We start from the raw sequence: 23,538 nt of genomic DNA on the forward strand, positions 1-23,538 counted from the left end.
AATTACTTATTGTTGCAGGCTCTTCTTACCTATCTCCTTCCACAATAAAGCAATAGAAGAGTCTTTATCTCTCCTGAGCCTATCACAGAGCTGGAAACATAGTATTTGCTCAATAAATATCGTTTTATTTTGAGCAAAAATAAATTTGCTCAATAAATATCGTTTTAGTATTTGCTCAATAAATATCGTTTAGTTAAATTCCATCTTTTAACTAATTACGAAGGTCTTATTAGTTACTAAGGGTGGAAATGTCAGTTGAATCTCTAACTGGGGAAACAAATGTCCCATTAGTAAGTTGGGAATAGTAGCAGATGTGAGTGTGTGTGTTGCACGGCATGAGGGCCGAGCAGACTGTTCTTTCAAACAGAACACTAGGAGAGAAAAACAATTGGCTGGTGGTAGAAGAGGAAAAAACTCAGCCCTTCTGGCCTTTCATTTGTTCTAACCACAGGATTATATCAGCCATGGAAACTGGACCCATTCCTCTCTGTCCAAAGAGAATGTGTGCCAGTTTAATTGAATTTGAATTAAAAATAAAATTTAAAAAATGCTATCCCACCCACTCAGATGTTTGGGCTATTGATGTCCTCTGACTTCAGATGTTGACAACATGTTCAAGTTTGAGGAAACCTTGAGAAACAAAAGGAACTGATAAAAATGTCTGTACCCAATCCCCAAGCTATGGTGCACTGCCTCCCTTCTTGTGATCCTGAACAAAAAGCCTATTCATTCACTCAACAGGCATTATGAGAGACCGTAACATTTTTGAAGCCCCACGGGAAGCAGCCAGATAGTTACATTAGCAGGTTTCCTGATGATCTGATGAGGTCAACAACTTGTTTGTGGGTGAAACCTTCGGTGCTCACACCATTGATATTTGCAAGGACATCACCTGGGAGATGCCAAGAAAAATGAGTGTTAAAACGGTTGGTTAAATAATCTTTCCTGACCCACGAATGAAATAAAACAAGCAAGACCCAAACCTTGGCAACATAAAGGAGTTAAGGAAATTCAAAGCAACAATCATGTCCTGACCTTCACTATCAAAAAAGTTATTTTTCTTGCTATTTAAATAATTCCTAACATGAGCATAGTTCTAACTTACCAGCTTGCAGGCCAGCGCAGTGTGCTGGGCTATCCTCCTGGATTTTGCAGATCAGGGTGCACATCTCTGAGGAGCAGGTGTTCTGGTTTTGGAGCCTGTAAGTCTGTAAAATTAAAGGGATACATAATTCCCATTACCAAATATAAAATAGATCACCATTACCAAAAAACTCAAAATCTATTTGTTAAAAAAATATTAAGTGGTATCAGTTACCTTAAGCAGCATAATAGATAAGTGCAAAGAACAATTTGGGAAGCTTTTCTGAATATAAACTAAATCTAAGTACCAATCTTACACTTCTCCCACACAATCTGTAGCTGACTCCATTCATAAAAAATACATCTGGCTTAAGAAAGAAAGTAGGATAAGACTGGCTTAAGACTTTAAGACTTTCAAGCCTAAGAGACCACCTGATGCTATCATTATCGCATATTTAACAAGAAAAATTTGGTTTCTCTTTTCCCAATGGGCTAAAACAATAATGGCCAAGAGCAGAGAGAAAAATCTCTATGTGGTTCTCCCGAGCTAAAGTACTTCTTACAGGAGCGTATGAAACAGTACACATCCAGCAAGGGAGATACGCCAACAATAATTATTTTAAATCAGAGTTCTGCAAATAATGACAATCTGCCCTGCATTCATTCAAAAGCACTATGATTGACTCAATTACCTTCATTCCTGAGCGCTCGGTGGTACATCTGCCCTAAATACTCATTCATTAGCCACTCGACTGAATTAGAAAAAGTTATGCTTCGCCTCTGGCCTCAATTTGGCAAAAGCAGCTTGTTTTTGTTTTTGTTTTTGTTTTCGATTTGTACCAAGAACACAGCACAAGTGTTTGGTGAATAGAGTGGCCCAAGGACCTATATTTTTCTTTTTCACATATTTAAGTTATGAGGTCTTGCTGCATTTAGAATCAAAGTCAGCATTCTGAGTTGAGTAAGTCTTCTAAACATCTGTTTCCTAAAATTAAACCACATTCCAGCACTGCTTCCCTGTGGAAAAATGAATGTCCGATGTTCATTCCTTTTGGTATTACAGACCTCCAGGCTCCAGAACCAGCAGAACCAGAAGTCAGTCAAACTTCTAGAAACTTGACTTTGTTAACCTAAGAGATTTCTATGTACTTTGCAAGGCATTTAGAATCCCCGCATCTTAAAGATAGAGGGGACTTTCAGAGATCGTGTAATCTACTTTCCATCTATGCCAGAGATCCCTTTAACAGCTTTTCTGCCCGGGAGTCTTCTTGCCACAGCCCAGGCCCTTCCAGAGATGGAAGGGTGGTCTGGTTCATGGAGGACATGAACCAAAGCTATAACAGACCCTCCTTTGGGAAACCACTGTTGTAATGATTCTCATTAGCAGTGAGAGTCTACCCTCCATGTCCAGGGAGAAAGGTGAGTACAGTGAAGGGGAAACATGTTAATTGATGTAGCCTGCACCTGTGTATATGTTTGCAACAGGTATAAAATTTGTGGCTTAGAGAAGGAAAGGCAGAGGTCCCCAAGTTTTGGAAAGAAATTATTAGTTGGATATTTCTCTCTTTTATCCAGTCTTCTAGCTCAGTCATTTCCTAGAGACACAAAAGTACATTGCCTTTCTCATGCCTGATAGCCTTCATTCTAACAGTTGTCGTTTGCTGATCTTCTACTGGAACCAGGCACATTACTAAGTACTTTATGTGTTAGTTCATTTGAAGTGCCTAAGAACCCACTAAGGTAGCACTGAAAGGATATGAACTCAGGTGTACATGAATCTAAGGTCTATCTTCCTGCCAAATTACTACATTACTTTCTGTAGCAGCAAAAAACTAGCACCCATGGAAACCAGAGGAGGTGGACTTGTTCTCTCCCAGCATGCCCTGCACCTGGTAGACAAGGGCCCAAATACGTGTTAATGATGGGGGCACAATAAGGGTACGTGAGGTTCTATCTGGTCTTCAAAATGTTGCCAGAGCATGTCCCCTATTTGATGACTACTACAAATCTTATGAGTACTAGAGAATAGGTTACGGCGTAGAGCTGGTAATGGAAAGCATACGCCATAAGGGAATTTGCAGAGGAGTGGATCCTTGCATCAGTAAGATAGCACAGACATGCTGCAGTCCAGAGGTGAAGCCATTAGCTCACATGAATCCACAAAGTTTCAAGGCACTAGCCTGCTCTCTACTAATGATAGTTTTGATTCTTGCTTCATATAGAGTGTTTATGGTATAAGGGAGAAACATGGGGGAAGCAGTGACATATCTATAGAAAAATGAGAAGAGATCCTCTCTGGTTACATTAAGTAAGAGTAAGTGAGTAGACTTTGCTCCTGTTTTCAGTAGCAATCACTGCACATCCTTGGGGATAATCTCATTTGAAAAGAAGTGGTCACAAAAAGCATAGTGTCTCTACAACAGAATAAGGAGTGTTTCATGTGAATGAGGAACAAGAGAGAGTACTATGCGTCTCAAACCTGATGGAAGAATTAGAGATTTCACCAAATTCAAAAGTAGAGGAGTTAAGAAAGGAGAAGGTCTCTTCTTTTCTCCTAGAGCCTTCTCCCTATTCATTGCAGCTAGAGTTCCATTTTGTTTCTTTATTCATAAAACACATCTTACATAGCAGCTTCCTGTTCCTAATCTAAAAACACACTGACTTTACAACTGTGGGGCTTATATTTAGTCACCAAAGTTTTCTGAAGGCAGCACCAAAGTTAAGATATAAAAACTGATGTGCAGTATAAGGATATGGTTATGCAAAATGCCTCTAAAAGAAATGCAAAAGTGTAATGGAAAAAGAACACAGTAATACTTAAACTACTTCTCTTGCACTTAATTAGACTAGACTTCATTTGACCTAACTCATCACCTTAGCAAATATGGCCACGAAAAGCAGACAGAAAATAAGAAATGAAATTCTTAGGCTATTAAATAGAAATCCATAAAGAAGTCAAAATTTTCCTAAAGCACGAGACAATACGCACATACAGCCAAATGTTCTTAAGTGTTTCAAATAATAGTTTAAAAATGTTGCCATAGTGAAAGCAATCTTGAGAAAGAAAAATGGAGCTGGAGGAATCAGGCTACCTGACTTCAGACTATACTACAAAGCTACAGTAATCAAGACAATATGGTACTGGCACAAAAACAGAAATATAGATCAATGGAACAGGATAGAAAGCCCAGAACAGGATAAACTCACACACATATGGTCACCTTATCTTTGATAAAGGAGTCAAGAATACACAATGGAGAAAAGACAGCCCCTTCAATAAGTGGTGCTAGGAAAACTGGACAGCTACATGTCAAAAAATGAAATTAGAACACTTCCTAACACCATAAGCAAAAATAAACTCAAAATGGATTAAAGACCTAAATGTAAGGCCAGACACTATAAAACTCTTAGAGGAAAACATAGGCAGAACACTCCATGACATAAATCACAGGAAGATCCTTTTTGACCCACCTCCTAGAGAAATGGAAATAAAAACAAAAATAAACAAATGGGACCTAATGAAACCTAGCTTTTACACAGCAAAGGAAACCATAAACAAGATGAAAAGACAACCCTCAGAATGGGAGAAAATATTTGCAAATGAAGCAACTGACAAAGGATTTATCTCCAAAATATACAATCAGCTCATGTAGCTCAATATCAAAAAAACAAACAACCCAATGTGAAAATGGGCAGAAGCCCTAAATAGACATTTCTCCAAAGAAGGTATACAGATTGCCAACAAACACATGAAAGAATGCTCAACATCACTAATCATTAGAGAAATGCAAATCAAAACTATAATGAGGGGCTTCCCTGGTGGCGCAGTGGTTGAGAGTCTGCCTGCCGATGCAGGGGACACGGGTTCGTGCCCTGGTCCGGGAAGATCCCACATGCCGCGGAGTGGCTGGGCCCGAGAGCCATGGCCGCTGAGCCTGCACGTCTGGAGCCTGTGCTCCGCAACGGGAGAGGCCACAACAGTGAGAGGCCCGTGTACCGGAAAAAAAAAACAAAAAAAAACCTGCAAAATGCTGTTTAAATGCTGGAGAGGGTGTGGAGAAAAGGGAACCCTCTTTCACTGTTGGTGGGAATGTAAATTGATACAGCCACTTTGGAGAACAGTATGGAGGTTCCTTAGAAAACTAAAAATAGAACTACCATATGACCCAGTAATCCCACTACTGGGCATATACCCTGAGAAAACCATAATTCCAAAAGAGCCATGTACCACAATGTTCATTGCAGCACTATTTACAATAGCCAGGACATGGAAGCAACCTACGTGTCCATCGACAGATGAATGGATAAAGAAGATGTGGCACATATATACAATGGAATATTACTCAGCTATAAAAAAAACCGAAATTGAGTTATTTGTAGTGAGGTGGATGGACCTAGAGTCTGTCCTACAGAGTGAAGTAAATCAGAAAGAGAAAAACAAATACCATATGCTAACACATATATATGGAATCTAAAAAAAAATGGTTCTGAAGAACCTAGGGGCAGGACAGGAATAAAGATGCAGACATAGAGAATGGACTTGAGGACACGGGGAGGGGGAAGGGTAAGCTGGGATGAAGTGAGAGAGTGGCACTGACATATATACACTACCAAATGTAAAACAGATAGCTAGTGGGAAGCAGCCGCATAGCACAGGGAGATTAGCTTGGTGCTTTGTGACCACCTAGAGGGGTGGGATAGGGAGGGTAGGAGGGAGACGCAACAGGGAGGGGATATGGGGTTATATGTATACATATAGCTGATACACTTTGTTATACAGCAGAAACTAACACAACATTGTAAAGCAATTATACCCCAATAAAGATGTTAAAAAAAAAAACAAACACATCACTAATGCAAATATATAAAATGCACATTATAAAGAGTACATCACTCTCTTATTTATGAGCTGGCTGATATCAAGAATTTCTGATCAGTCTCAAACCTACCAGAAGACTAAAGCGCTACAAACAAGAAGCAGACTATGTCTCAGGGTGGGTTTTTTATCCGCTGAATGTTTTCTTTCCTTGATGGTACCCAACACACTGAAAGACTACCAAAAACATTGAAAACAAGTCACAGCCTCCATCATTCCCTAAGCCCAACTTCATTCTTTCTCTGCAAATATCATGACATAACCAGTGCCACTTTCTTCACTAAAAGTCTGGAAAATCTGAAAACTGCCCACCTGAATTTCAAAGCCAAATTTTCCTTTATTTTGTTTTTCCACAGTAACAAGCTTTCTGTAAAACAAAAAACAAAAAATTAGGCATGAAGATCAAAGTATAACATTTGGCACATACCTATCATTAAAAATAACTGTCAATAAAAAATAGCTGATGTTTATGTAAACTGTAGTATATAAGACCCTATGTGTGTGTGTGATATCAACAGCCTGGAAAGCTGTGTTCCTAAATATCTTGCTGAGAAACCAAAAAATAAATTAATTTCTTTACCTTTGAGACCAGAAAAAGGTATGATCTAAAGAACTTGATCTCGTCAGAGCAAGCTGAAAAACACAAGCACACAGTTATTGAAACGTCCTTAAGACACATCTGCAAAATGTTCTATATCACAAAGGACTTTGTTCTTTATCACCTTCTTTGGCCCAGCTCCTGGGAAATTGTTACGGAAAGGCGGTAATCTCCATTCTCTAGCGATAGCAAAGGAGAGCTGGGAAAGGGACCGTTCAGGCAGTCCGCTTGAAAGATTAAATGAGGCTTCCATAATAATACCCCATGGCAAAAGAGTTAATGTAATGTGGCAAAGCTCCAAAGCTTCCAAAAAGAACTTCATATCTAATCTGTATTTAAAATAGCCTCTGAAAGGTTAACCACAGCAATTTATAATCACACTGAAATCCAAAGAAAAATAACACCCATGGAATGGCATATAAAACCCAAATAGTTGATAGTTTGGGGAGATGCTGATGAAATGACTGTGTTTATTGCAATAGTTCAATATGTTACTGTTTTTAGCAGGATAAAATCATCTCTAAAGAACTAACGAATACTCAGAAGCACAATTCGGGTGAAATCAGAGACTCAAAACCTCAATTCTTTTCATGATTTATTTTTGCAATAGTTGTAAAAGAGTACAGTGAGATTTCCAGCCAAGAAAGGAAAGGAACCTCAGAATGATGTAAATGGTATAAATAACATCACCTTTACTCCTCTGCATGTTTTGGGAAAAGATCATATAAACATAAGCTTCCAGGATACAGTCTACCGTTATAAACAAAGTAAAAATTAACAAAAAGTGGCATCTTGTTTTTAAGGTAATTATACTGAGTTTTTGTGTTTCTTGTTTTGTTTATTTGCTTAGGAATTAACAAATGTTAATTAGCTCTTTCTCAAGTGTTGGTCCAGGGCTCCAAAACATAAGCTCATTCTACTAGTTAACCCATGGTGTTTATTTAACTGGCAACCTATTATGCTTCTCATATGTCAAGGACTACAGAAAATATCAGGAGATCAATGCAGGAGTCCAAACAAATAAAAGTAAAATAGAGGATGAAAGCCAGGAGAAAAACACGTAGAAGAAATGAATGCACAAATTAAATCTTCATTAAGGCATTTGTGAGTGGAGAAGCTTACATCACTAGAAGGAATTTGAATTACCAAGTACAAAATGTCAGCATTCTCACAAATTTTCTGGAATGGCTCAGTGTTCAGAATTTGGCCACTGGTCAGAAAGGTTAACATAATGAAGACCTACGAAGACCTCTTCCTAACAATTTGATGTAAATTAATTATATTTTCCTCTCTTGTCAGTTTTGGACTTCAAATCATTTATATCATCGTGAAGACTGCAATAGGAAGGCTCAGAACCAAAAAACGAAAAAAGTTCTCTCTATTTGCTAAAAAGTATCTGTTTTCAATTTATAAGGACTAACTGTGGAAGACCTATAACAGTTTGTATGGTTTGTTTCAGCCTGATTTTGTCCTGATAAGTACCATTAACAAGGGTGGGGACCATTCAGTTATGCAGTAGGCTGTCTTCTTGAGGAAGATAGCAGTAAATTCGATATGCCCAAGCATTCTCAACCTCTCTATTATACTGTACACACATTTTCTTACCTACTTTCATTATTTTCATTTGCTTGGCTTTGATCCTTATTTCAGATTGTAAAGTACTTAGGTAGGTCATACCTAATCGTGCTATCTGTAAATCATAACTAGGGTTGATATTTAAAATCATTACTCTTGCTGTTAATATTCATCAGATAATGCACATATTCATTCATGTGGAGGCACAGATGTGTATTTATGTGAAGGGCAGATTGGATTAAATACCTCACTTCTGTTCATAATTCCCCGTATCCTTTGGGCCTCTTGGGGAATGTATTTGTTTTACTTTCTACCCCAGTGCCCATCACAGGGCCTGGAGTCGAGTGGACCCGTAAAAACAGCTAAACAGACAAACAGAAGTAAACTACTAGACTACAAGACGAGCAGGTAAGAGGTGGTGGGAGATCCAAAGTAAGAGAGCCTTCAACTCTGTCCTTCATTAAATTAAATATCCATAGGAAAAGCTCAAGGGTGTACATTTAAAAATATGAAGTAAAATTTAAAATGAAAGAAAACAAACAACGATAAAAAAAACAAACACCGGAATCGCAAAACAGCAAGAACCATAGAAAAAGGACTAATAGAAAGCAAAGTCAGTCAGTAATGCCTTAATACACAACTGCTAAATGAATGAATGGTGGCAAAAATTAATGAGTCCTTACAATTTTGAGCTTTCCTTCACCAATTTTAAATACCCTTTTGCTAAGCAAATAATCATAGCATTGATGGGAACTTCAAGATTTCATCTCTTCCACCATTTAACCTGCCTTCTAAATCAAAAATTATTCCAGATAGTTTCAAATATAAAATTGTTTAAGTCCACATGACAAATCCCAGACTTCTATAGAGAAGGAAATTTCCCCACCTCTCTCGGTCTAACCTTTCTATCTAGCTAATCAACTAGATTAAGATGGAAATATCTGCCTAGCACAAGGTGAGATGCAGAGCAGATACTCAATTCTTGTGGACTGACTGATCCAGGTCATCAGTGACACAAAGGAAAAACTCAGACTAAATCAAATTAGGAATTAGTTTCCACTCTGGATCAGCAATGAGCCTGTCATAGGCACTTAACGGTTAAATAAAAAAACAATTTAAATAAATTAAGCACCATCAAATTCTCTGACACGTTCCACATCTCGCCACAATGCTTACTTGGTTTTGATCTGGGCTGTCAGACTCAGGCGATGTGGAAAGGAACGTTCTCAGGGTTCAACCAACTATCTGCCTAAGTGACAAGAAGTACGTCTGAGGTCTTAGCAAAGGTCTTACACTTTAGAAAAAGTTTTCCCTGCGGCCCTGGAGTGAGCAGCCCTCTTCTAGCATCTGACCAGTGGAGTCTCTGCTCCCTTGACTGCCCTCCCAGCCTGAGCTTTTTCTTAGGGCTGTGGGGATGACAGCGAAACTCATGAATGAGGAACTGGTGTGCAATGAACAGCATATGCTGGCAACAGCTGTCTTTTATTACACATTATCTAATATGAGAAATCTAGGTTTAGCAGTTTGGCAGGGCTGCAAACTACACATTCAATTACATCTGCTGAGTAGACAGCTCTTTAACCCCTTGCTAGCTTCTAAAATAAAGATGCCTGGGGTAGGGCTGAGGATCCGTCTCTTTTGTTTTTAGTCAGAGGACTTAAAAGATTAGACATCAATGTTAAAAATGTCATTTTTGCTGCTATGCAATGATTCACAATGCCCCTCTTTAGTGCGAAACCAAGACCAAATACTTCAGCTGTCAGTTTGCAAAAACTAGGAATAATCTGCCCCAGAGCCAGCCAGACAGCCCTGCAGAAGGAGCTTGTAGTTCCATACTGCAGCCACTTCTGCGGCTAAGTAACAGCCTGTTACTTCCTGGCCCCTCTGTGTACTCATTTCCTGAAACTGTTGTGGGTCGGGGAGGGGAGGATACCTGTTCACAGATGAGGTATTTTTGGTTTTGTTGTTTGTTTCAAAAGTCCCAAAATTATGTGCTCTGCTCCCTTTCCAGTCCCCTGCCTCATTCTTCCCAATTCTTCCATGAACACAGGTTGTTTTTTTTTTTTTTTTCCTTTTTAAGTCAGGAGCTTTAGGATAGCAGGGCTCCACAGAAATATTCTAAGATTAGCAAAATAATAGAGCTGAACTCAAGTTTTTAAATTTAAGGGCCCTTTAGGAACCCAAATAGAAGGTTGTGGCTTCTCAGGAAAGTCCCATTGTGGGCCCATGAACCTCTTTTTCAAGAAAGAATGTTTGGATATTGTCTCTAAGCATACCACAGTATGGATTAGAGAATACTTTTCAAATTCTTTTGTAGTGAAATTAACAGTTTTCTACTGAACGTATACATTCAATGATCAAAATATCTTGCAGTCAGGAACACTTGGGAGTTTTGGTAATGGATGGGTGTATAGCCAGAAATAATGCAAAAGCTCGTGAAGGGCAGAACCCATCCCAGAAATACACGCATTACCGGGTTTAGCACAATATTCTGTACCTGAACTTACAAGTGAAATAACCCTTCCAGAAGTTGTCTATTTAGTAATAATTCGATAACCAAAAGAAAACCAGGCAAAGAGTCTGTCTGTGGTCCCACTAACGCACATGCAGGCTTCTCCTCTGTTTGTCAGGTTTTCGCTATAGCATTCAGTGAAAACTACTTTCCAACGACAACCCACTGCCCTTGGGAGAGTGGGTGTAAGGTCCAGTGGTACTCCTTTAGCATTGCCACATTCATCAAGATGACGTTACTTGATCCTGTCTCCCTCCTACAGCGTTTTCTATTGCAGAGATGGTTTTTTTTCTAAAACCATGTTCAGAAGTAGAAGCCACACTGGGAGTGTGTCACCTCCTACAAATAAAGGTATTGAGATCATATAAACACACAGAAATCTGTTTTTAAATAATGTTGAGTATAAACACCCTGGCTAACCAGATAGAGCTTTGCAGAAAGCAAAGCCAATGATAACAAGAAGTATGAATTGCTGACATCAGCCCTGAAAGGGTTGAAAATAACAGTGGGCAGAGAAACACCTGCTTGTGGGACTGCCTCAAAGGGATCTTGTTGCCTGCAGTTCAGTCAGTGCCAAATAGGTGATTATTCTCTAAAAAACCAGTTAAGGGAAATGAACATCCATTCGGAAAATTCTGAACTGTTGGGATAAACTTGCATCAAGCCTCACTGATGATAATTGTATAGAATCAGAAGTATCGTATACAAGACGTTTTGTTTTGCCTTTTTGTTTTCTTAAGTAAATCTCACAACAGTAAGAAAAAGCTGTTTGAATAGGAAAAGTCTTACCATGGGAAAGAATATGAGAAAAGGGAAAAGAGAAGAACTAAAAAAGATGAGAACATATGAATAAAATAACTGGTGTGGAAATGTGTGTGTATGTGTAGATATTATACAGATTATACACACACACACACACTCAGGTACATCTCATATGCCTACATCCCTCTCATTATCTTCTGCCAATAGCCTTCTACTGATTCCTCTTTTTAGTTCATGCTACCTTCACTCAGGCTTAAAACCAGATGCGTCTCCTCCTTCTTCACTGCCTTCACAGCCAAGCCTCTGAGCCTCTTCTCCATTCCTTCGAATCTTCTTTCTCCAACTACAAAAGTTGCTCCCTCACTGCTAGTCTCTCTCTACCCACTTACCGACAAGCATGTTGTCCGACTAAGGTTCCTAAAACCTTCTACTCAATCATGCTCAGTTGTTTCCCTGTGCTGGTCAAATTACTACTTCCTCAGGGAAAGTGTCCAAGTGTTGTGTAAAGCAGCCCAGCTCTGAGGTCTCCCCTCCCCTCCCACACAGACTCTCATCAGGTCCACCTAACACAATAATGTGTTGTTACTTAAACTGCCCTAAGAGCCCCAAGATCTGTGCTGCGGCATTTAAATTATTCCTTTGCTCTGGAATACCCTTCAATATCTGGAATATCTATCCTTCAAGGTTGTATTCAAAGACATGTACTTGGATTGGAGCAGGTATATTATTTTACGTTGTATAATGCCTATTGGTTCTGCCTACTCAGTTGTAAACCCTGTAAGACCAGGAAAAAGTGTCCTTCTCATCTTTGTACACCCTACACTGCTGTACACATGAAAAGTGAATAGAGATTTTGGTACTTCCCACAGTTGCTTTAGTTTCAGACAGTAAATTGATAAGAATATTCATTATTATGTTAAACAATGTCATAAAGGCACTTTTGGATTGAAAAGGATCAATCATCCAAACCATGACAAATTATTCCCTTATCTTCATTGTGAAAAATACCAAGGAATCAGCTATGTACATCACTGAAAAAAGATCACGACTCTCCCACTATGCTGTAACTCTCTAATCCTGAAATTAGAAGGCTTAAGAGGAACATATGATGTGCATACAAGATTTAAGGGCAAAAATTCATGCTTTAAAGCAATTCTTAATATTTTCTGTATTCAGATATGTACGTGGGGCATTATAGCAAGTTATTTAACCAAAATCTGAAGAGGTGTTTTGGTTTAAATTTTTTTTACTAGCTAGAAATTGAAAAATGAAAAAAAACCGCACAATAAATCCAGTTGTACATGGATTTTTTCCAAATGAGTTTTCCTCTCTAGGGAAATACTTTTCAATAAAAATTAAAATAATAGCATAATTATTGAGCACATACTACATGTCAGTCACTCTGTTAAGCACTGTACATTTCCTCACTTAAGCTGCAGAAGAGCCTCACTGGATGGTTCTATTATTATCTTCATTTTAGAAAAAACAAAACTGAATCTTAGAGAAGAAAGTGACTCTACTCAAGATTCTACAGTTAGTAAGTGGTGGACCTTGCACTCATTTATCCCATTAAGGGTCTTAATTCCCAATAGTGTGAGGTATGTGCCAGTGCCCCAGAACTGAAGATAATTTAGTCAATAAAATTTGCCCTAATAAAAGTATTCTCATTGGATTATGAACTGAAATGACTATCAACGACTGGGAGAGAGGCTGGGAGGGAAGGAATCAATGGGAGACACTGGAAAAAGGAAAAAGGAACAATAACTCTCAAGCTGGTTGTGTCTACATACACCTTCTTCAAGTTGATGCGCTCAATGATTTTTATTTTACCTGAACACCTCTTCCAGTAAGAAAAACAATCTTCTTTTAACTTTTGCCCTAAAAATGTTGTCTTATAGTCTTAAATCTTCAAGATTTAAGGATTAGCGCAGGAGCTTTCTGGGTTCCTCACCTCCTTCCTCACCCATACTCTGAGCCACTAATTTCAAAGCAGCTAAAATAACATTTTTAATATGCAGTCAGACAAACATCACTCTGCTCTCAAGAGAACATGAACACTCTAAAAGGTACAAAATAGCAACCGTACCTGCTTTCTTCCCCGAGGCAAAGTAGCCACAGTATCTGCCAGCATTTGAAGCCTTCTATTATCATCCATGGGAAAGCTGCCTGTGAGTGTGGGGTAAGAGCTATACGCTGGACCAGCGCAGTACTCCACGAAACTGCCATTGCTGCTCTGTTGCATGAGCCTTTGTAAAGACATTGTGAATAAAGATTACTCCAGCTAGCACATGGTTGAGTGGCCTTGCAGGCTGGGGGAAGCTAAGAGCGTAACCCTCTGACAAGTAATCAAAAGTAGCAAAGCAGAGAGAGCCCATGTGACTTCTGTGGTTTGAGGTACTTGTTACACAAACCCTATCTTGCAGTTCACTCCCATTTCTCAGTGCTCTTTTCTTTAAGCCCCTGAGAAAACCTAAAGCTAGTTTATACCATTAAAATAAGTCGACTTATTTTTTTTTCTCCTTCAAACAGCCAGAACTCTTATGCTTTCATGTTCTATGGCAAGTTGTGTTCAAAACACCATCTGCCTTTTTTTTTTCAAAGCAAAAAGAAAAACTTCCCCAAATTCTGCCATTTGTTTGCCATCCACTAGGCTACTTAATATGGTCAGTGCAATGTAAAAGTCAGGATGTGTGGACATTGAGTTCTTGTGAATATAAGCAAGACTTACAGGATCCAGTCATAAGGTCCTCTCACGAAGTCCTTGGAATGTACTTTCCCCAAAGTACATCTTAGCTCATTAATGGTCATCAAAAAGACATTATATCTGCCACGTGGTCTGTGACCATTCAGCATTCTTCTGATTGCCCTTCCACTACTCTGTCCTCACTAAAATTATCCATTATCTTTACAAAGAACAATGGGAGGGGAAGACCAGCCCATTTAGAGCACAAAGTTGTCCATATCTTAGACTGGAATTTGTCACAGCATCAGCAAGTGGTCCCAGGGGAGGAATGAGGAGGCCATGAAAGTAATAGGCAGACCAAGGTGGCACAAGGATGTTGCCAGTTGGTCCCTGCTTATGCATATGGGCCAAGGGTACCATCATGAATTACTCAAGATCACAGATGCTTTTATTGGCTGGGGGGTGGGGGGATTGGGGACATGCAGTTTTAAGAGACTTGATTTTAGAGAAGCAGCAGTGTATATAAGTAGAAGGAAGATTCAAAACAAAAATAAAAATGAGAAGTTTTGCATAGTATAAAAAGTCAATTGTCATTTTCAAAATCATTTGGAAGGTCAATAGTAGGATTGTAGAGACAGAAAGTCTTTGAACTAAAATGGAAGTCAATGTGAATTCAGCTCAAGCAGAGCCTGCCAAATGTAAATTGTAAAATCTTCTGAGTTAACAGTGCTTCAAGAGATGGAGCCACCTCAAAAATTTTTAAAACCCTATCACAGCATGACTCATTACCATTGGAACTGGATAATGACATGAGCAAAATGATGTCTCCAAAGACATAAAAAGATCTAAATCAGGGATTACAAACACATATGCCGTCTGGGTTCAGGTAGGTAAAATAATATCACATATATGTGTAAAACAAAAGGGAGTGGCAGAGACTTTGGCAACTAAAAATATGGTCAATTATAAAGACATTTATGTAATACGTGTGTGTGTGTATGTGTGTGTGTGTGTGTGTGAGAGAGAGACAGAGAGAGAGAGAGAGAGAGAGAGAGAGAGAGACAGAGAGACAGAGAGAGAGAGATTGATTTTAAAAACATCTCCAGGCTGCTATAAGGTACATGACTTAAATCAACACTGTTACTTGAGGACAGCAGTCTTCCTGTCCTCTGGGAATTTTATAAAATTAGGGAAATATTTTAATATTTCAAAATACCAAATGGAAATTACATATTTGCTTGATATAAGGCCACTAGGCCAACCAACAACCAAGTTTTACAGATGGATGCTAAAATTGTATCAATTTAGTTGTGTGATACTAATCTTAAGCTAATATAAATTATAGAAATCTATTATTAAATTAAGAAATTGGAAAATAAATTATCTTTTTACTTAATTTATGAAATGTGTTTAACAAGTAGAATATTTCAAATCATGAGATCCATGGCTGTAAAATTGGAGTCAAAGGCAAGTTTGACATTCAGCCAGTACATACTGGCATGGTCACACTTGTTAATTACATATTTATGACTTGGTCTATTTTGATTGGTCAGTTCCCTGTTCTGATTGTCAGGACGTGTGTCATACTAGTTATTAAATATTTTTAATAACATCCCTGATCAAAAGTATCCTTTGTGACAAAATGTGGGGAAAAACTAATCTTTCCATACAAATGTGACTTCCACCCTCAAACCTTGATTTACAAAGGTGTTCTACTATTTACAACTTCTCTTTTCTATAGAATTTACCTTAAGACAAATATAATAGCCTGAAGCTGTCTTCCCCTTCATCATCCCCTTTATTTTATAATAAAATGAAATCAGACCAAGCTATCTACCTGCTCAAAAGATTTCACGAGTCCCTCATTGTCCATAAAATAAAATTAAAAGTAAAATTAAATTAAAGAATTTCAAGTTCTTACCTAACTTCATCTCTGAAATGTCATATCACTTTTTTTAGAGACATCAATGGTTTAATGGATGGGGGATCTGAAGCAAGGTCCTGGAGCAATACCCCACTGTGTGCTGCAGACGGAGGGCAGGACATGGTATCTGCCTTTGCTCTCATATCACTTTTTTTAGATCATTCTTTTAAGACTTAATATTTTATTGTTAGACTACAGTTAATTGTACACAAGTCTGTTTCTACACTGTCTAATTTCCTCTAATTACCTTGAGCACAAGCCCCATCTCTCATCTTTAAATTTACACTCATGTCCTATATCTATAGGTGTTCAGTAAATGTTTGTTAAGAAAAAGAAAAGGGTAGAGCAGTAGATGTTTAACAAAATGAATTCAACAATATTGTTCTAAAACATCAAAGAAGAAAAACTAAACTGGCAGAAAATTTTTGTGCTATTAACCCATATTCCAAAGTGCTATAGTCTTCTATAAGAGTGATCTGAAAGATGTGGACAGAACCTTTTACAGTAGTCAAAGTAGTCAAAAAATCATGAGATTAGACCCAGGTTACTTTATCAGTGCTATACCAAATTTTCAAGATAAGTACAAATCTTATATTAATAGTCCCAGAGCATAAAACAAGATGCATTCTCTAAAGCTAATTAATCTGATCCTAAACTATATATAGAGGGAAAAAAGGAAGGAAGGAAGGAGTGAAGGAAGGAAGGAAGGAAGGAAGGAAAGGAGGGAGGAAATTAAGCTAATTAAGCTAATCTCACTTATTAATTCTGATACAATTAAAATATCAAATTGAGTCCAATAGTGTATTAAAAATAATACCTCTCAATGAAGTAGGATGTACCCCAGGAACACAAGGATACTTCAACTTTAGGATATAAAATACTAACAGACGTCACTAAATCTCTGGATGAAAGAAGAAATTCAATGCAATAGACACCGACAGTATAGTGATTCATCTTTGCTTTGAAAAATCCTAAATAAATGAGGAATAGAAGGAAAACTTTCTTAGCATAATGAAAGGTATCTACCAGAAACACCCACAAAATATCATCTTCAATGTTGAAATGTGTTTCCATTACAGTGAGAAGGAAAGCAGAGATGGCAATAGCCCTCACCACTGATCACTGTTGTAGTTCATATCACAGATAGGAGGCATAGAATTTGTAAAGAAAGAGACTAAACTATAAGGTTTGTTGGTGCTATGGTTGCATAACTAGAATATCCAAGACAATCCACTGAAGAACAGACTTAAGATAGTTTTCCTAGATGTAAGATTCTAAGGGTAACATATAAAAAGAAAGAAATTTCTCATACAGCAGCAGTGGATGATATGAACTGGTAATATCAGAGGAAAGAAATACTATCAAAATAGCCAAAAATTCATAAAACAGGAATGAACTTAGCAAGCATTTTTAAGATTTTATGAAGAACATTATAAAGTCCAGAGTAAGGGAAAAAATACCATGTTCCCATATGAGAAGAGTCCTTCTTGTAAAGATGTCTATTATCCCCAAATTTTCTAAAATATTCAATGTACTGAATTCAAAATCCACACAGGTTTTGTTTGTTTGCTTGTTTATAAAATTTGACATACATTCTTACACTCATCTGAAAGAGAAAGTGCACAAGACGAGCTAAGAAAAATTTGAAAATAATAATGGTAGGGGATAGAGGTAAGGATGAGCATTGAGAAAATCACCCTACTTGGGTATCAGAAAATATTACAAGAGTTAGGACTGTATGGTCAAATAGAATAGGTCAATGAAAAGAATAATGACAAATCAAATATTGTCAATGAAGAGAGAATCCCAAAACATATCCATGAATATTCAGAAATTTACTATATCATTAACTTATTTTAATTCATTAGGAAAAGAATAACCCCTTCAATAAATGGGTTGGTACCCGTGTGGAAACAATTAAGTTATAGTCTTTTATTACATTATAATAATAAATTCCAGATGGCTTAAAGAGTTAAGTATAAAGATAATTTTAAATATTTAAAATAATAGCAAAAATATAAAGTATTTTAGTAAGATTAGATTGGGAATGTTTTTCCTAACAATACAGAGAAGTCCAGAGAGCATTAGTAACATAAATAACTTCCATTCAAAGAAAAAAAACTTCTGTTCAATGGAAGCTATAATATACATAGGTTAAAGCTAAATGACAACAAGAAATTATTTGTGATACATAATTGATTAAAGGCCATAATACATAAGGAATACTTTATTCTTTGAAGAAAAGTAGTTTTAGATGATTAAAGGTTCTGAACAGATAATTTACAGAGAAAGCTCAAATCATCAATATACTTATTAAAGGATGTTCAAACTTACTAGTAATCAGGAAAGTAAAACTTGAAACAACAGTTAGATACTAACTGTTGCCTACCAAAAAATGAACAAAAAATAAAAATTGGCGATATCCAGTATTGGTGAAGTTACAAGTAAATGGGCTTTTGGCACTTTGTAGGAATAGAAATCAATAAAACTTTATTAGTGGGGTAATTTGACAGTATTGAAATTTTAAAATGCACTCCAGGAATTCTACTTTTAAGAATTTATCCGACAGAAGTACTCTTACATGTGCAGAAAACAAGTATGTTTCTTGTGACATTGTTTGAAATTGTGAAAAATTGAAGTTTTAAATGTATATCAGTTGAGAAGTAGCTACATAACTTATGATAATTTAATTCAATGGAATGCTCGGCACCCACTAGAAAGTATAAAATAAACAATTACGTGCATAAATATTTTTAAGACAGATAAAGTAGGGGAAAAGATAGAACAATGTGCCCGATATGTTTCCATTTATTCTTTTTTCTTAAAGAAAGAGCATGTTATCTATATGTACAGTGACACATACAGACATAAAAAAGACTACATAATATGGATGGTTCCCCGCATAAGATGGTCTGACTTAGGATTTTTCAAATTTGCCTTGGTGTGAAAGTGGCATTCAGTAGAAACCATACTTTGAATTATGAATTTTGATCTTTTCTCAGGCTAGCAACATGGGGGATGACACGCATGATGCTGGGCAGGGCAGCAAGCCGTCGCTCCCAGTCAACCACCTGATCACGAGGGTAAACAAACGACAGACTTTACAACCATTCTGTTTTTCAGGACAGTATTCAATATATTACATGAGATAGTCAGCATTTTATTATAAAATAGACTTAGTGTTAAGTGATTTTGTCCAACTATGTAGCCTAATGTAACTGTTCTGAGCTCATTTAAGGTAGGCTGGGCTCAGCTGTGATGTCCGGTAGGCTAGATGTATCAAATGCATTTTCAACTTACAATATTTTCAGTCTATCTGGATGTAAACCCATTGTAAGTCGAGGAAGATCTATATATACTAATCTGTTAACAGTGGTTACCTCTGGAGAACGAGTTGAGGGAGAAAGTGGGAAGGTTTGTGAAGGAAGACTTCCAAATTTTGTTCTATTATATATATGGTTTGAACCTTTTTTAATAAGTATGCATTCTTATATTAGTTGGTCAACTTTTAAAATATTAATAACTCACAGAGAATTTTTAAAAGCCAATCACATTTTGCTGAGAATACCTTATGATTTTCTAGGTCCTCATACTGTTTATGCTTACTGATAAGAATTATTGGTCTATCTACTGAATGTTTGCCATTTGTTTATAGGCTAAAATTTTATTTTGCTTAATGGGATTTTTTAAGTAATTCTTTCATATTTCTTTATCATGTTCTTCCAACCAAGCAAAATTGCTCCTCAAAAAGGACTGCTGAAGTCTCCACAAAATAGTACAGTAAAGGAGAGTAGGGCAATCACGCCGCTAATTCTCATGGAAGCAAAGGGCATTAGTTTGTCCTGCTGAAATCTGCGGTTCTCAAACGGCAGTTATCAACTGCCTAAGAGTTCTCATTAGTCATTATTACCTCCACCTTCCCCCACCGCATACACGCTGTTCCATTTCAAAATCGAAATCTTTTATCAAAATTCAGGGTAAACAGGTGACAGTGTTCCTTCCTCTTCCTTTAACTAACACCCTGTGTCACACTCAGGGTTCAGCTTTTACATAACTTGCTCAATGGGGTTGGGCAGAGCCACCCCACAGAACTGAGAAGGGCTTTAGTGCTTTAGAAAGTAGCTTCTTAGAAAGCAAGAAACCTGTTTGGGACTGGAATTTTGTGTAATACTTGGAACAACAAAATACTTACTTGAGATGTAGGTAAGTTCCCCCTGGCCTTTGAATAAAATCCAAACTTTTTAGCCTGTCATTTAAGGTCATGTTTGTTCTAGTAGATCCTATGGCGTCATTACCAGACCACATCCTGGTCACACTGGCCTTCCTTCTAACCCTCCAACAGAGGCAGTTTCTCCTCAGGGCTTTTGTACTGACTCTTCCTTCTGCCTGGATCACTGCTCTCCCCACCAGTCTTCATTTGTCTTGTTTTCTCTCTCTCTTTCTGTCTCTCTCTTCAAATCTCAGCTCAAATGCTATCTACTAGAGAGGCCCCAAATATTCCTAACTGAATGGATAAAGGTGTTAAACAGGCTGCATCCAAACGGAACAGCTCCAAAGAGAGCTTTCACCTTGGAGTTCTCTAAGTAGACACCCCTCCAGTCTGCTCACCCCCCAGAGCTGCCTGGATTGGCCACCTGGTGGAGACTTGCCTTTGACAATAGCAAGAGAATCAGCAGAGAAGGGCCAGCAGGAAGCAGCTTAATGGACTGATCCTCACCTTCCCCGTCTTTGTTTTCAGAGTCTAGAAAGGTGGCAGGGGCAGGTAGCGGGAAATGTGTGTGCACCAGAAGGAAGTACAGAAGAGCAATAAGGTAACGTCTTAGAACATCAGAATCCCCTATTTTCTTTCTATCCCTGTCTGATTACAGTTTCAGAAAACGATATGCAATCTCAACTTCTTTGATATTCAAATGTAACACAGGGAAGAATAGTATAGTAGTCATTTCTATGTATAACCTAACACAGAGACTAACAGTGGGCATCAGTAAATATTTTTTAACTTTACTGAGTTAAAATAATAAAGCCAAACAAATAAGCACAAGGTAGTAAGGACAGGAGATAAACCACTAACAATACATCTTTCTTTGGTAATCACAGTGCTTGTTAGAATAGAATCAACTATATATAGAACTGAAACTATATATGTATTCTTGAAGTCATCAGAAGATACCAGCTGAACTTACAGAATGTTAGACTGGAAGGAACCTCAGAGCCATGTCATCTAACTCCCTTAATTTTCAGATTAAAAAAAATAACGCCTAGAAAATGTAAGTCTTGCCAAAGAGACACAGTAATTTAATGGCAGAACTATGGCTGGACAACTTGGTCTCCTTCAACTCAATTCTACAAAAATTTATTGAGACTATAGTCATAGTAACAGCTAGGCAATGTGCTAAAGAGTTTAATCCCATAAAACAATGAGAATAGTATTATATTTTTGATGCTTTTCCAGATGAGGATACTGAGGCTAAAACACCTGCCCAACATTACACAGCTGATACCTAGGATAGCTGGGATTAGAATCCACATCATCCATTTCCAATGACAAGGTCAACCACTATGCAAAGCTGCCTTCCCCAAATTGTGCTAACACTGTGCGGATGAGCCAGGTATGACTCCTACCCTCACGGAGATCAGAATCTGGTAGGAAAGATAGAGAAAAAAATGTCTCAGTGTGATAGCAATTAAAACAGTGATTCGAACAACCACTATGAACTTACCAAAGAACAAAACAGTAATCCCTCTACTATAGTTCAACTCATACCCCTAAGAATTTTACAATCTAGATAAAATGTTATTATCTGTATAGAATTAACCATAATAAAAAGGAAAAGTGCCAATTATTGCTTACTATCTTTTTTTTTTTTTTTTTTTTTTTGCGGTACACGGGCCTCACGCTGTCGTGGTCTCTCCCGTTGCGGAGCACAGGCTCCGGACGCGCAGGCTCAGCGGCCACGGCTCACGGGCCCAGCCGCTCCGCGGCATGTGGGATCTTCCCAGACCAGGGCACGAACCCGTGTCCCCTGCATCGGCAGGCGGACTCTCAACCACTGCGCCACCAGGGAAGCCCTGTTGCTTACTATCTTATAGGTTAAATTCTATCTCCCCAAATGATGTTGAAGTCCTAACCCTTGGTATCTGTGAGTGTGACTCATTTTAGAAATAGGGTCTTTGCAGATGTCCTCAGGTTAAGATGGAGTCTTAGGGTGGCCCTAATCTGATATGACTGGTGTCCTTATAAGAAGAGAAAAATGCCATGTTAAAAACACACACACAGGAAGAACACAACGTGATGTCAGAGGCAGAGTTTGGATTGTAGGCTTTACAGTTGTAAACTAAGGAACACCAACTATCAACGGCTAGCACCAGAAACCGGGAAGAGGCAAGGAAGTATTCTACCCAGAGTCTTAGATGGAACATGGCCCTATGACAGCTTGACTTCAGACTTCTAGCCTCTGCAACTGTGAGGGAAAAAATTCTGTTGTTTTAAGGCACTAAATTTGTGATAATTTGTCATGGTAACTAGGAAATTCATACGCTAGGAAACACATACACTCTCTATTCTTGCTTACATTTAGAGATATTATGACAATATTAGAAGTGCAATGATGCTGTCAATCTCAAGAACAGAGAGGTGATTATTCAGCACCTCATTGGCCAGGATATTAACCCAAAACACAGTGGAAGTTCTTTGAAATAACCAGTATTGAAATTTAATATACAAATATATGACAAAGAATTGTGCTGAATTCAGAAATAGTGACACCTTCTCTTTAGCCAAGCACTGTGGACATTCTATTTCACTAATAAGCTGCAGAGTGGGGGTCAGAAAGGTTGTGAAATGAATGATTTAACCTAAGATAGTTGGACAGCTGGCCTAGTTCCCAAAAGAGAAGTCTGAGAAATTTTCCATGAAATCCTGACACTGTTTTAAGAGGCAGCAGCTAGGACAGCTCCCTCCTCAGCAGTGGAAAAGTACAGAAGTCTCCTGACCAAGCACCTGACTGTGTGGTCCTGCCTGTGTCAGCCAGAAACTGGTCCATTTTTCTTGGTGGGCAAGGATACTATCTTCTACTTAGGAATACTTATTTCCAGTGTTGAGCAAACCCATCAATTACAGTATGTAGACCCATTTACACCTCTGAATGTAAAGAGGGGATTGTTGATGTAAAACCAGTAAAAGGAAAAGAGGTCTGAGGAAAAAGCAGTAGCAATGATTTAAGCTCCAGAAGATCTTGCTTCCTTCTCTAGCTCCACCATCTATCAGTCCTGGGGCTTGCTTAGGCAAAGTTAGTACCAATGTAGGGTACGTTTCCCCATATACCCAATGCAGGGAGAAATGCCGCATCAATCTGTGGATCAAAATAAATGACATAGGAAATGAAAAAGATCTTTGAGAATGTAAAGTCCTATAACAATTTAAGGGTTTTAAATGTTCCCTGGAGGCTGCTAGAATTTGACACACAACCTACCCTCCTCTGGTACCGTATTTCTAAAGACCATTACACACACTGATTCTATTACA

The 23,538-nt window shown here is 38.0% G+C and overlaps 1 protein-coding gene across 4 annotated transcripts in view; it reads right to left on the bottom strand.

Annotated features, from left to right (window-relative positions):
* CYTIP (cytohesin 1 interacting protein) overlaps positions 1-23,538 on the bottom strand; it is a 61,573-nt gene that overhangs the window by 13,101 nt on the left and 24,934 nt on the right. The window contains exons 1-6 of one of the 4 annotated variants that reach the window (XM_079923936.1): positions 14,135-14,172; positions 13,493-13,652; positions 6,540-6,592; positions 6,272-6,326; positions 1,106-1,208; positions 799-892 (exon numbers count right to left, since the gene is read on the bottom strand). In XM_079923936.1, coding sequence (XP_079780062.1) covers positions 799-892; positions 1,106-1,208; positions 6,272-6,326; positions 6,540-6,592; positions 13,493-13,648 — 461 coding nt within the window. In that variant the 5' untranslated portion in view covers positions 13,649-13,652; positions 14,135-14,172. Of the gene's footprint in view, positions 1-798; positions 893-1,105; positions 1,209-6,271; positions 6,327-6,539; positions 6,593-6,681; positions 13,471-13,492; positions 13,714-14,134; positions 14,173-23,538 lie in introns of those variants that run through there. The other 3 variants (XM_079923935.1, XM_079923934.1, XM_079923933.1) reach the window with 3 other exon arrangements.

The sequence above is a fragment of the Stenella coeruleoalba genome (assembly GCF_951394435.1).
Source record: "Stenella coeruleoalba genome assembly, chromosome: 6".
Classification (NCBI taxonomy): domain Eukaryota; kingdom Metazoa; phylum Chordata; class Mammalia; order Artiodactyla; family Delphinidae; genus Stenella; species Stenella coeruleoalba.